General features: G+C 35.9%; 1 protein-coding gene across 1 annotated transcript in view; it reads left to right on the top strand.

Moving 5' to 3' along the window:
• The window catches only part of LOC100015820 (all-trans-retinol dehydrogenase [NAD(+)] ADH7-like), a 47,872-nt gene extending 34,280 nt beyond the window's left edge, over positions 1 to 13,592 (top strand). The window contains exons 6-9 of the mRNA XM_001369771.4: positions 985 to 1,245; positions 4,618 to 4,753; positions 9,276 to 9,414; positions 13,409 to 13,592. Of these exons, the coding sequence (XP_001369808.3) occupies positions 985 to 1,245; positions 4,618 to 4,753; positions 9,276 to 9,414; positions 13,409 to 13,439 (567 nt within the window). The 3' untranslated portion in view covers positions 13,440 to 13,592. The remainder of the gene's footprint in view (positions 1 to 984; positions 1,246 to 4,617; positions 4,754 to 9,275; positions 9,415 to 13,408) is intronic.
• Positions 13,593 to 13,899: the final 307 nt, after the last annotated feature.

Raw genomic sequence — 13,899 nt, forward strand, 5'->3', positions numbered from 1 at the left:
TTCTTTTGGTGATATATGGAGGTTGTGGCTCCTGGGGGCAATTTGCCAGCACTGTGGGGGGGTTTTCTTCCCTTTTTAGTCAGATATCTCAGTGAGATGGGCAGGCTCTCTATGTATGGAGTCAAGGAGCAAGGATTTTGTCTGTGGTGAGCTCTTGAATCTCAGCAGCTTCTGCTGTTCACTGCTCTTCTCTGCATCTCCTTGTTGAGAGCACCCACGGTCTATGCTCCCCAGCCCACCAAGTTTTCAGGTATAGCTGCTCTCAGGGGTAGGTCTTTGGTATTTTTTTTAGTCAGCTCCCAAGGACCTAAAGGTGCTCCTTGATCACTCCAGAGGTGTCCCTCACTTACTCGCTGATTCTGGCACACACTAGCTCTGGCTCTGGCTCCATAGGTGGGGTGGAGGAGGTTAGATCAGTTCACATTTGGGTGGGAGCTTTTTCACCCCCTTATAGTGTGGAAATGCCCAAATCCCAAATACCTTCAATGCTGTGCCCTACTGTAGAGTCCCTTCATTCTTATTAAAATGACTTTTTGGGTCTTTTGAGGTAGTCTATATCGGTGGGTCTGAGGAGAGGAAGCATCCTGTGTCTAGACTGCCACCATGCTTTCCCGAAAATGTATATGCATTTTTAAATGAAGTATCTGAGATGACAGAGCATTACTTCCATATCTATCTGTCTGTCTATCTCTCTATCTATCTGTCTATCTGTCTGTCTATCTATCTGTCCATCTATCTATCTATCTATCTATCTATCTATCTATCTATCTATCTATCTGTCTATCTATCTGACTATCTTTCTGATCTCTAAACTACCTATGTTTCTCATCTCTTCCAAATGTTACTATCAGAATCATTTTGTCAATGGTGACATTGGGCTACACTTTAGATTTCATGTTCCCCAAGATTCCAGATTTATTACAATTTTACTTTTATTAGTACAATCATTAATTACTAACATCCAGTATTTTTTCTTCACTATAGGTTACCCCTGGATCTACATGTGCTGTCTTTGGGCTGGGAGGAGTTGGTCTCTCAGTTATTATAGGCTGTAAAATCGCTGGTGCTTCCCGGATCATTGGAGTTGACATCAATCCACGCAAATTTGAGAAGGCCAAGGCTGTAGGAGCCACTGAGTGTGTCAACCCTAAGGACCACACAAAGCCCATCAGTGAAGTGCTAAAGGAAATGACTGGTGATTCTGTGCGGTATACCTTTGAGGTTACTGGAAACCTTGATACAATGGTAAATAATCAACAGGAAAAATAGAAATCTGGGAAACCATGGGCAAATGGTTAAATATGAGCAATGGTAGATTTCACCTCTCCAAGGTTTAATTCATTAGTAATTAGCTTTATGATGCAGCTATAATCCAGACTAAAGCTGAGTTTACATAAAGCGGTATTAATCAATCAACAGGAATATAATGAGCACCTACTGTGTGCAAATACCTGGCTAAATTCTGGAAAGAAAAATTTTATAAGTGAGACAATACCTGCTCTCAAGGAACTTATATTCCTCTAGGCAGAAATGACATATATAAGGGAGTAAAAAAAAAGGCATTTTGGTCAAGTGAATCATTGTTTTTGTCATTATTTCTAATGACAATGGTAGTACTGATATGATTATTTTTTTTGAGCAAGAGCAAGTTGTATAAAACTTGGGGTGGGCATGGGGGTGATTCTTGGTGACAGGGCAAATTCCATGATTCCTGTGCAAGGTGAACCTTGGTATCCCAGATGGTCATTCACCCTCTAATCAGTAAATTTAGAAGCTAACCAATTAAGAATATCTGAAGTGTATGATTAAGTTCATATTGCCAAAGTCAAATATAACTCTACACCATTATCTTCTGAGTAATAGGAGACAAGTAAATAATTATAAGCAATCAGAACCTCAAGGAAAATCTATACCTTCCTGAATAATAATAATAATAATAATAATAGCAACAAAGCACTTTACAAATATTACTTCATTTTATTTTTGCAACAGCTCTGCTTGTTATCATTATTGTTATCTGCTATTCTTATTCCCATTTTATAGATAAGAAACCTGAGATCAAGAGAGGTTAAGTGGCTTCCCTAGGGTCATCCAACTATGTAGTAAAAGTTTTAGATTAGTTTTGAAATCAGGTTTTCCTGACTTCAGCTTCATAATTCTAACTCCTCTACCACCTCACTGCCTAAGGAAAAGAAAAGTGATCCCATTCAGAGCCCAAGCTGCCTCAGTAATTTGCCTGAGGGTCAGGAAGGGGGAAAGGGAAGTCATGGGACCACCAAAGGTCTTTTGCAAGCCTTATAAGTTCTTTCCAAAGAATCTATGTCTTTCCTCCTTCCCACTTTTCCCACCTGGTATTTCTGCTCCCTGGTGTGTAAATCAACCTGAGTAAATGGGCCTTCATATGAACAGAATGGACATTGTCCTCAGTGTACAAAATGGAAATTGAAACCCCTTTCATCAAGTTGCTCAAGTAGTTCTAACTCCATTTAGGTGGCAACAGGGCTGGTAGAAGAGTGGAGCTTGGAGGGAAGAGAGAAGTTTGGAGGGGTTAGATCAAAGTCCTGATGGTCAATGTTGGCTAAGAAATCACTTTACAACCTCACTCTTGAGTGTCCTAGGTGGTGGCCAGACTTTGCCTCATCTCTTATTTAGTCCTTTTAGTACTTTATTTAGATTTGTAACAGGTAAAATTAGTTTCTCTGCTAAAAGTATTATATTTTTATGAGGTTTATTAATGATCAAAAAGTAAAGAAAATACAAAATAAGAAAGCATGTGCTTAGGAGGACTGAAAGGCCCATTCAATTTCATTTATACTACATCTCCAGAGAAGCGTGTGCTTGGAAGCAGAAGCAGGAAGAGGGAGACCCTGAAGTCAGAGTCCGTTTAAAAACCCCTCTGTCCTCGTGGTCCAGGTGATGACCTCACCTGGGATTATGGGGAACTCTGGGAGCTACCAAGGACTCCTGGGAATTGAAGTTCGAGGTTCAAATCTCCATTTTTACAGATTTATTGCCAAGGAAATTGATAATATATTTAATTAAACTTTTACAAGCACAATATGTTTCTATTACATAGTAGTAGTAGCAATAATAATAAAAATATAATTACTTTCTAGATATTTCTAGATATTTCCTAATGAAGACTGATCTCTTAAAACAATGATAGTGCCTCTCCCAGTACAGTAGTACTATGCCCTTAGTAAATACCTGGGGGTAGGGAAAACAGAAATAGATGGACAGTGTGAGGGAGAAAGGTACATAGTGGGAGAAGAGAGAAGGAAGGAAGGAAGGAAGGAAGGAAGGAAGGAAGGAAGGAAGGAAGGAAGGAAGGAAGGAAGGAAGGAAGGAAGGAAGGAAGGAAGGAAGGAAGGAAGGAAGGAAGGAAGGAAGGAAAGAGAAAAAGCAGCATTCTCAGTAATAATATGCATTAATCTCAGTTTCTGTGTGGGAAAGGAGCACTTATCTCTTGACGCAGATTTGTTTTCATTTGAAATATTTAATGAAAAGTAAATAAAGTTTATTATGTTCATTGGGTTAATGTTTGGGGGGATAATTAAATTGTTTATTTATCTAGAGTTTTTTTATGACAATGATTTGATATTTTTTCAGAGATGGAAATACTATGAACATAAGATACACACACATACATATGTGTGTTTAAACATATTATATATATAAATGTATATCATAGCATGGTGCTGTATAAGAAAGTGCTGAATTTGGATATCTAAACTTTGGTACTCTAGAACTGAGTTCTAATCCTGGGACTGCTACATGCTAACTTGGGACCTTGGGAAATCTGCTTTATTTTGCTGGGTCTCCTCATCGATAAAATAAAGAGGAAATCTGCTTTATTTTGCTGGGTCTCCTTATCGATAAAATAAAGAGGAAATCTGCTTTATTTTGCTGGGTCTCCTTATCGATAAAATAAAGAGGAAATCTGCTTTATTTTGCTGGGTCTCCTCATCAATAAAATGTAGAGTGATTTCTAAGATCTTTTCTACCTCCAAATCTTTGATCCTATGATATAGAAGGTGGACTAAGAATTGCAAAGTTTCCACAATATTCAAAATAAGTTTCCTTTCATAAGAAACCAAATCAATGCACGCATATGGGAGTGTACTTCAATATTGTTATATGACATTCATTGGTCTTCTCCATGGCTTTGTACAGACTATCCCTTATGCTTAGAATGTCCTCCCTCTTCATCTTTATATCATTGAAACCCAAGTTTCCTTCCAGTTTCTGCTCAAATACTACTTTCCAAATGAAATTTTTCTTCTTAATGTCCCTAGCTGTCAGTGTCAGCTGTCAGCACCTACCCCAACATCTAAATGACTTTGAATTTGCTTTCTAAAATTGTATACACTTATAGGCAAATATGTTGTTGCCCCCATACACACTCATTGGATGCAGAGCCTTAAACTGTTCCTCCCTTGTTTGGTATAACCACTCCTTACTTAGATAAGTGTTGGTAAACAGTAATCACTAAGTACAAGTAGGTTGATCCATTAAATTGGGGGACTGTGCTAATTAGTGGCAATGGAGAAAGGTACAGCTCCTTTCCATTCTGATAGATACAATAAGCAGTTTATTTTCTCTTTCATGTGTAATCAGATTGATGCCCTGGCTTCGTGCCATAAGAACTGTGGAATGAGTGTGGTAGTAGGCGATCCTCCAGCATCTTCAGTGCTCACCTTTGATCCCATGTTGGTGTTCGATGGACGCACCTGGAAAGGATGTATTTTTGGTGGTATGTGGCTGAAAAATGAAGGCTTTTCATTTAAATTTCAAAAGAGAAAAAGTTCTACTAAGTTACTAAGTTCTTCCAATGTGATCAACACTGTGCTAAGTACTAGGAATACAAATATAAGGAAAAAAATAGACTGCCTCTAGTCTCAAGGAGCTTACCTTTTAAAAAAAAAATGCAAACCTATAACTTCTGTATTAGTATCTAAGACAGTACCTGTCAAGGACTAGGTAATTGTGGTTAAGTGACTTGCCCAGGATTACACAGCTAGAAAATGACTAGGATCAGATTTGAACCCAGGTCCTCTGATCTTCAAGCCTAGTACTCTATGTACTGTACTACCTAAATACTCCCAAATGGGAGATGACAACACATACAAGACAACCAGAAGAGAAGGCAGAGGTATCAGGACAAAGTGGAAAAGTGCTGAGAATCATGAGTGGAGTCAGGAAAGATGTAAAAATAGATGGCCAAGCTTCTCAGTTCAACTTCTGGCAAGAAATTGTGGACTGGGAAAGGTTTCACCAATCAGATGAGAAGCCATAGTTTTGGAAACATCTGAAGAGAATTGAGAAAGGTGTCAACACATAGGTGGAAGGGCTGGACATTCTGACATGTCCATTACCAAGACCCATGATCTAATATTTTAAGTAGTGTTTCAGCAGGGAAAGTGGGGAGGAATCTTTGAGTAAAGTTTAGAGAACAAAATAAAGCAGGAATTTGAAGAGAATATCAAAAAAGGGGAAAAAATAGTTACCTGGTTCTAACCCTGACTACTATCTCAATAATGTCACCTCTTATTCAAGTTTTTAAGGGGCTTATTTTGTTCACTATGAGTTAGAACCATAGAAATATTTTTCCTAGAAGGAATTTTTATGGCTAGAAGTTCTTTTTATTATTATTGTGTTTTTTATTCACATAATTCCAAAATATCTATTTCTACCATCTTCTATACAGAGCACCATCCTCTGTAACAGAGAATAATATAGAGTGAGGGGACAGGGAGAGAAAGAACTTCAGCAAAAATTAACACATTGCCAAATCTGCCAGGATATGCAGTGTTCCAGATGTATACCAACCACCTCTATAAAAAAAAATGGTTGCTGCTTGTGAAGGAAGGTCATTGCACCTTGATCAGGCAATATGGAGAAGTCCTTAGGTTCCTTTTAAAAAAATTATTATTTTCTTTCAAGTAGAAAAAATCCACCCTTTCATTTCTCACTCATGAAATTGTATTTTACCCTAGACTGTGACTCAGAATAGGATATAAGATGATAAAGCTGCTGATTGGCACCTAGCCTCATGGTGATTCCCTACTATGGGTCTTATGATGCCTTCTTTTGCCCAGGTTCATAGTCTGTGCCTGAGAACCATAGTACTCCACTGGGCTGCCCCATTCCTAGGATCTTCAGACTTCTGTCTCCTTCTGCTCACCTAGACTGGACAAATGACTTGTGACATTTTCTGGATTTTATCGACTACATTTTCAATATGTTAGGAGGGATTTTGTTTGTTTTTTGGTAGGAGGAACCTCACTGTATTGTTTCCTTTTACTCCATCTGTCTCTTAGGTTTCTGATCTCCATCAATTACATTTTATAAAGTACCTTTGCCACATTCTCCTTCCCATTAAATCTATCATCTCTCCTATCTTTTCTGCTTCTATTAATACTCCTAATCATACTTGAAACTTCAGAGAGGAAGCACAATGTAGATGAAGAACTGAACTAGTATCGAAAAGATTTTCTCTTAATGCTCTGTTAAGTCAGAGATGGTCAGACTACATGACTTCGACTTGATTTCAGCTTTAAATCATTCCACTGTTCTAGTTTGTACTTTGTATCAAATTCAGTTTCCCTGAATAGAAATTATTTTTTAGAACTTCTGGGAAATAAATAACAAAAAAGAAAAAAAAAGAAACCAAGAAAATAAGATACATTAATATTGAGCCACAATATTCCCTAATATTTGTCCATATTTTTGAGGGTCAGGCATTCTATAAATTCAGAATATTATTAAGTGAAATATTTATCAAGCACATATATTATGTGTCATACTATACGCTATATATTGGGAAGGTAAAGAAGGTAGAAGCTGGCATCCTTGCCCTTGAGAGACTTACAAATTCGATATATTTAAGTGGCTCCCAGTTGACAGAAAGTCCTCGTTGGACTTTGTGACTCATTACTCCACCTACATGACCTAGGAAATTTAGTATCTGACACTCGCAAAAGATAATCACCTGCTGTCTCTTAAAATCACTAAGGTTACAAGCTTCAAAGCATTACTATTTTCATTTATATGGTAACAAAAATTCATTGAACTTCCAGTCAAGTCCAAATGGTGAAACAATAAAAACAAAGTGAACAATCTTCTCCCCCATGAGGCTTGTATAGACAGACCTGTTCTCATTCAGTATCATCAGTTACTGCTTCCCATTAATGCTTCCAATTGCAATTTTCCCTGGTACTCTGTGTAGCAGTCTTGAGCTCTCAGCAGATAATAATTCATCAGTGGCATTGCCTACCATAATCCCTGACTCCTGGTACTTGGTTTTCAATCTATTCCATGAGCTTCTGCAGTTTGGCAGCTATATTGTTTTCTAGTAAATGGCACTGATCTACTTTCCTAGGAAACCAGCTCTCTACCACTGAATTCCATAAAGACAAGTCTCAGAATTTGCCTTAATATCTCAAAATGCCTTACTCTTCCATTCTTCTTAAGTCATCTTTTAATGGTAAGCTTCACATGAGAGGGTTCAAATGATGGAAGGAAATATAGGAACTCTTTATTATTGTTTCTTCGATTGATCTCTGCCTTTAACTCCATGCTTTTCTGGCAAATATTAACAACCAGCTCTCTAAAAGAAAATATTTTCATAATGCATTCTGGATTGTTGACCAAAAAACAACAACAAAAAACAACCTAGTTTGTTGTGTACGTTGATTTCTAAAGAAAAATCCCTACATGCAAAAATTTACCAATTGCTTCTAGTGAACCAGATTGATCAGGATTCAGGATGCCACTGTTTTAACATCATGAAGGTTCACAATGAGTTATTTCTATTTGCCTCTTCTCTCTTCATTCATCTAGGCCTCTCTTCTCATCTTGTAAGCACTTGCTGATCTGCTCCACCTCAGGGAGTAAGGAAGTTTCCCATTTTATCCCTACTGGTTCCTTTTAGCTGGGATGGGTTATTCAGGACTATTTTCCAAACTATAAAGGCAGAAAGGAGAAAGAGTCAGCTCCTCCTGATGTAATCATGTTAGGATAAGAAAGTGATTTGTAGTCTCTGCTACCTGATCTGCTTAGGGAAGAAAAACAAAGTTATATCTTTCTCTGGTAAATGGTGATAATTTTATACTCCCAAGCTTACAGGATTGTTTTGAGAATTGCACAAAACAAGTTATAGAGACAATTTTGTAGTATCATTAAAATCCATTCTATAAAGTACTACCTGAGAAGGAAACTAGAGTCAAAGCTCAACAAAATAATTTTAATATAAATGATTCAATATAGCATCTAGATTTACATGCCTGCTAGTTAGATGACTCAAGAAGGCAACTGTCTTCATAGAGCTTTAGTTTTCTCAATCTTAAAATACTTATATTACCTCTATTACAAAGTTGTAAATTGTTTGAATGTAAATATTTTGTAATATATAAAGCCATACATTAATATAAGTTATCACATCCATTGCCCAAGTTCCTAGATGGCAAGATCAGTGCAGTGACATTAGTTAGAAAAGGTTGCTTGGAAGAAGTAAGATCTTTATTTAATTAATTAAACTAAAATATTTTTCAATGGTTACATGATTCATGTTTTTTTCTCTCTTCCCTCCCAAAGTCAAAGAGCAATTCTAATGGGTTTTACAAGTATCATTATTTGAAATGCATTCCCATATTATTAATATTTGCAATAGTGATCATTTAAAGTCAAAATCATCAATCATATATCCATCAAACCATGTGATCAATCATATGTTTTTCTTCTGTGTTTCTACTCCCACAGTTCTTTCTCTGTGGATAATGTTCTTTCTCATAAGTCCCTCAGAATTGTCCTGGATGATTGCATTGCTGCTAGTAGAGAAGTTCATTACATTCAATTGTGACACAGTGTATCAGTCTCTGTGTATAAGGTTCTCATGGTTCTGCTCCTTCCCCTCTGTATCAATTCCTGGAGGTTGTTCCAGTTTACATGGAATTCCTCCAGTTAATTATTCATTGTTCATTCATTTAATATTCTGTGGATTCATGATTTCATCCATTTGGATGTGAAATCAGTACAGATTGCAACCCAACCATTCACACACAAATACATCTTCCAATCTTGTGCAGTTCTTGTCCATTTTTCTGAGACAATCCAACCATTCTACAGCCCATTAAAATGTAAGCTCTTTATGCAACAACTGCTATTGCCTTTCTTCATAGCCTGGCATATTATAGGGACTTAATAAATGATTGCTGACTGACTGGCGTTTAATGTCTTATGAATAAAGTAAAATAATGTTGTTTAATTTTTTTAAGGTTGGAAACCAGTAAATGATCTCCCCAAACTAGTGTCTGACTTCATGGCAAAGAAATTTAACTTGGATGAATTAGTTACCCATGTTTTACCTTTTGATAAAATTGAAGAAGGCTTCAATCTACTTAAAAAAGGAGAAAGGTGGGTGTTTTATGTTTAACACACTCAACAAATGCAATTTGTATGATATAGAATTTTGGAAACATTAATCCTATTTGTATGATTTTTACTTACTTTTGACTTTGACAAAACGAAAATCCTTTTAGGATGGTTATCAGATTGTCCCAGATGAATATAGTATTTTCCTTTGTATTTTATGTTTTTTTTAATTCATTGGACTTATTAAATTCTATTTCCCTTCCCAAATATTGAAGTCAATTTTGTGAATGCCACCTTTTTCAGAATTTTGTGAATGTGACACAAAAAATTCTAAGAATCAAATAACTTAGGTTCAAAGCCCAATCCTACAGCTTACTAACCATATGACTTTTGGCAAATATCTCACTGGTTCCTACTGTCTTTCTCTGTAAAGTGATGTGGTTGTTGTGTTTGATTCTGTCTATGGTCTCTAGACATGATCTTATGAAATAACCTTCTCTATGTGTCCTGACCCTGAGTGCTTTTGGCATTGAACCCCAATGCTGGCAAGAAAATGAAGTCAGAGCATGGATGCAAATGGTGAATGACTTGGATCTTAGACAAAAACTGTCTCACTGGACCTTGGAAATAGAACAAGAGAACCTTTTCTATAGGATACATTCCATGAAGCCTTTCAGACAAAGAGAAATGCATGATGGGCTACAAAGTGATAAGACAGGACAGAATGTCTTCAATTTTTATTTCAAAGATGAGCACCAGATAAACAAAATAAAGAAATTGGATTATCACAAAAGCATATTTTCTGTACCTCCATTTATGATTGGCAATAAAATTGTACCTCTCTTTACTTAAAGAAATCTAAGAGAGTGCCCTCATTGCTCCATCACCCATCATGCATTTCTCTGTGTCCCAGGGGCAAAGGTTAAAAAAACAAAAGATATTTGTAACTCATTGTACAAAAAGTGATTTCCATTTATCTGAGAATTAGGTTTTCTCCCTATTTTTTCTATTAATCCTCTCTCCTCCTTCTTTAGCCTTTATGACCTCTTTATAGATTGAAGTTAGAGAGTCAGATCACAGGGTATAGAGAGTAAATGCTTACCTACAAATGTAAATGGCTTTAAAAGCATCCCTAAAATTTTAGTGTAAATTATTCTAAACAACCAATTACTACAGTTGGAAAACAGTTGAATTCAGACAAACTGATTGTTTCCCAATGACCCTGTTTGACTAAATCATGGGATCATAGTAACAGTAATAGAAAGTTTAGAGTGTCCTTAAAGACCACCTAGCCTAACCCCTTAATTTATAATTGAGGAAACCAAAAAGATTAATTGATTCACCAAAAATCACAATCCTGACATTTGTCCTCATCTGAATTTTTATATAGACTATAATATATATATATATATATATATATATATATATATATATATATATATGCTGTTACATTTTATTCAATATAACACAGTAAGATAATGCCTGGGCTCTTTTGTTGATCATTACTTTCAGGTGGTCCAAAATCTTTACATGATCTCTTCTCAATGTGTTTTGCAGATCAGTTATTTTTTTTTTCAGTGAGATTTCATATATTCTATATTTTCATTCTTTTGACTTTTTTTATTTTTTCTTTAAATCTCACAGAGACATTTAGCTTCCACTTGTCTTATTCTAATTTCTGAGGAATTATTTTCTTCAGTGAATTTTTGTGCCTTTTTTTCCAAGTTCTTAATTATCTTTTCATAATTTTCTAGCATCACCCATTTCCCCCCAATCTTCCCTTATCTCTTTCTTTAACTCTTCTAGGAATTCTTGGTTAGCTTGTGTCCAATTAGCAATTTTCTTTGATGCTTTGCTTGTACCATTTTTGCATTGTTTTCTAAGTATGGCTTTCCCTACATCATAATAACTTTTCATAGTCAAATTTTTTTGTTTGTTCATTTTTATTTGTTTGTTTGTTTGTTTGTTTTAAACCCTTACCTTCTGTCTTAGAACCAATTGGTTCCAAGGCAGAAGAGTGGTAATGGCTAGGCAATGAGGGTTAAGTGACTTGCCCAGGGTCACACAGCTGAGAAGTGTCTGAAGCCAGATTTGGACCTCCCATCTCTAGGCCTGGTTCTCAATCCACTGAGCTACCCAGCTGCTCCCTTGTTTGCTCATTTTTAAATCCCATTTCTTGACTTTGAACTTTATATTAAAGCTGTATTCACCTGGGATTGAGGAGAAAGTATCCCAAGGTTCAGACTTTTTTGTGCTAGTTTTCAGGGCTAGTTTTGTGGGTCTGTCTGCAAGTTTTCAGTCTTTCCAAGATGATGTTATCTTGGGAGAAGTATAGTTATTGCTTTCCTAGTTTGTTTTATGGTCTTTACTCAGGAAGGTCCCTCACTCCCCTCAGCCAGAAATGCTAGAGCTCCTCTTAGTCCTGGAATTGTGACCAAGGTCCTTGTTTATCCTGGAACTATGATACAGAACTGTGTATTGGCAATAGAGTTGCCAATCAGTGCCAGTTGTACCCATTGCCAACAAGGGTCCCCAGTAGTATTTTTCTGATCAGTTGTCTGACCACTTTACCATCTCTAGGCTGAGAACTTCTCAAGTTGCTGCTTTCACAGCTGCCTCCAAGACCCACAGCTACTTCTCCTGATGCACTCCAGGCCTGCACCCAATTGAATGTTCCAAACATCTCTTGCATAATTCCTAAGTTGTCTTAGAATGGGAAAATGTTTCCCTCTGAACTTTTGTTGGCCTTACCATTCAAAAACTTGATTTGAAGCATTATTTTTAAGTTGTTTAGAGGGGAATGTTGGGAGACTTCCTCTGTCACCATAGATCAACTTTAACAAAACTTGTTAAAGTCCAAGAATTAGAAGACCATTGAAGAATCTAGGAGAGTTAACTCAGATTTGCCATTTCTCCTTTCCATCTTCTTATCTTCAAATAAGGAAAATAAAGTCATTATAACAAATATATCATCAAGCAAAATGATTTCTCACGTTGATCTTACAAATATGCTATATATTGTAAATAAACACATATTTATGATATGTTATATTCATATCTTTGTAAAATTTATATTTATATGTGTATACATTCATATATAAATACATAGATAGATATACATATAGATCACAGTTCTTAAGCTTTCAAAGTTGCTTGTTTTTATAGTATTTTTATTATTGTATAAATTCTTCTCCTGGTTCTTCTTACTTCATTCTGTTTCAACAGGACTTCCTAGATTTTTCTGAAATCATCCACTTTATAATTTCTTATAACACAATAGTATTTCACCATAATCATAAAACATAACTTCTTTAGTCATTTCCCAAGTGATAAACATCACTTCAGTTTCCAATTATTTGCCACTGCAAAAAAAATAATTATTACAAATATATTTATATATAAGAATCCTTTTCCTCATTCTTTGATCTCTGTAAAGCAGTTTGCATTTGGGAAACTAGAATCATGTAGGAAACTAGAGTCTCTATCTTTCTGTCTGTCTTTCTGTCTGTCTGTCTTTGTCTCTCTCCCCCCTCTTCCTGTCTGTCTATCTATCTCAATGTGTTTCCATTTTAAGAACTGTGCTAATCTTTACAAGCTCCTCCTCTTTGTCAAGAGCTTTAGCATGTATATTATACCCTGTATTTTTCTGTAGATCAAAGAATCACAGTTCATAGATTCACATCTGGAAGGAACCTCTGGTTCATCTATACCTAATCTCTCATTTTACAAGTGTGAAACCTGAAACCCACTTTTAGCCATAAAATAGCCCTCTTCTTAAGACTAGTGGGAATGACTTTAGTCCTCACTGACCTCCAAATCTCCTTTAGGTTACTGACCCTTCTTTTCCCCCAGGTTTTATAAGTCAGTCTTTCAGATTCATCATTTAATTAATAAGTAATATCTCATTTAAATGAAATAGCAGCATTTCATTTACTGCCTCTGTGCACACTAAATAGAAAAATGCATAATACTAAATTACTCTTACTGGGAGATATGGGAATAAACTATTAACAGAAACTTATATTTTCTCTTTCAGTATTCGAACAGTCCTGACGTTTCAACAGTGAAGTACTAAAAGTTACCTGTGGACCCTTCAGCAACCTCTCTTATATTTCATTTTCTTATAATAAGCATAAAGTGTGTATGGCTCTTGCATGTGGATAAAATATAAGACAGAAAAAAGTTTGTTGGAACAAATAAAGAGTTCCTTAAATAAAGGATTAACATTGTCGCTAGTATAATTTACCTGGGGGAGTAGTGGGGACTACTCGTAATTTTAGGGTTATTGATGATTAATCTCAAGATAGTGGTTTATATTGGACTAGATCTTCAGCTACGGTATAAGAACTTTGGACCTTTTACTGAAGGGAAAATTTTAAAAGAAGCAATAAAATACTTGGATCAAATTCATAAGAGCTTAAAGGATTTCTGTGATTCAAATCATCTGTTTCAAATGAGCAGGACTAGATATATGAGAAATAACCAGACATTATCTTTTTTATGAAGTATAGACAAAAAGCACTTATA

Source organism: Monodelphis domestica, chromosome 6 (genome assembly GCF_027887165.1).
Source record: "Monodelphis domestica isolate mMonDom1 chromosome 6, mMonDom1.pri, whole genome shotgun sequence".
Classification (NCBI taxonomy): Eukaryota; Metazoa; Chordata; class Mammalia; order Didelphimorphia; family Didelphidae; genus Monodelphis; species Monodelphis domestica.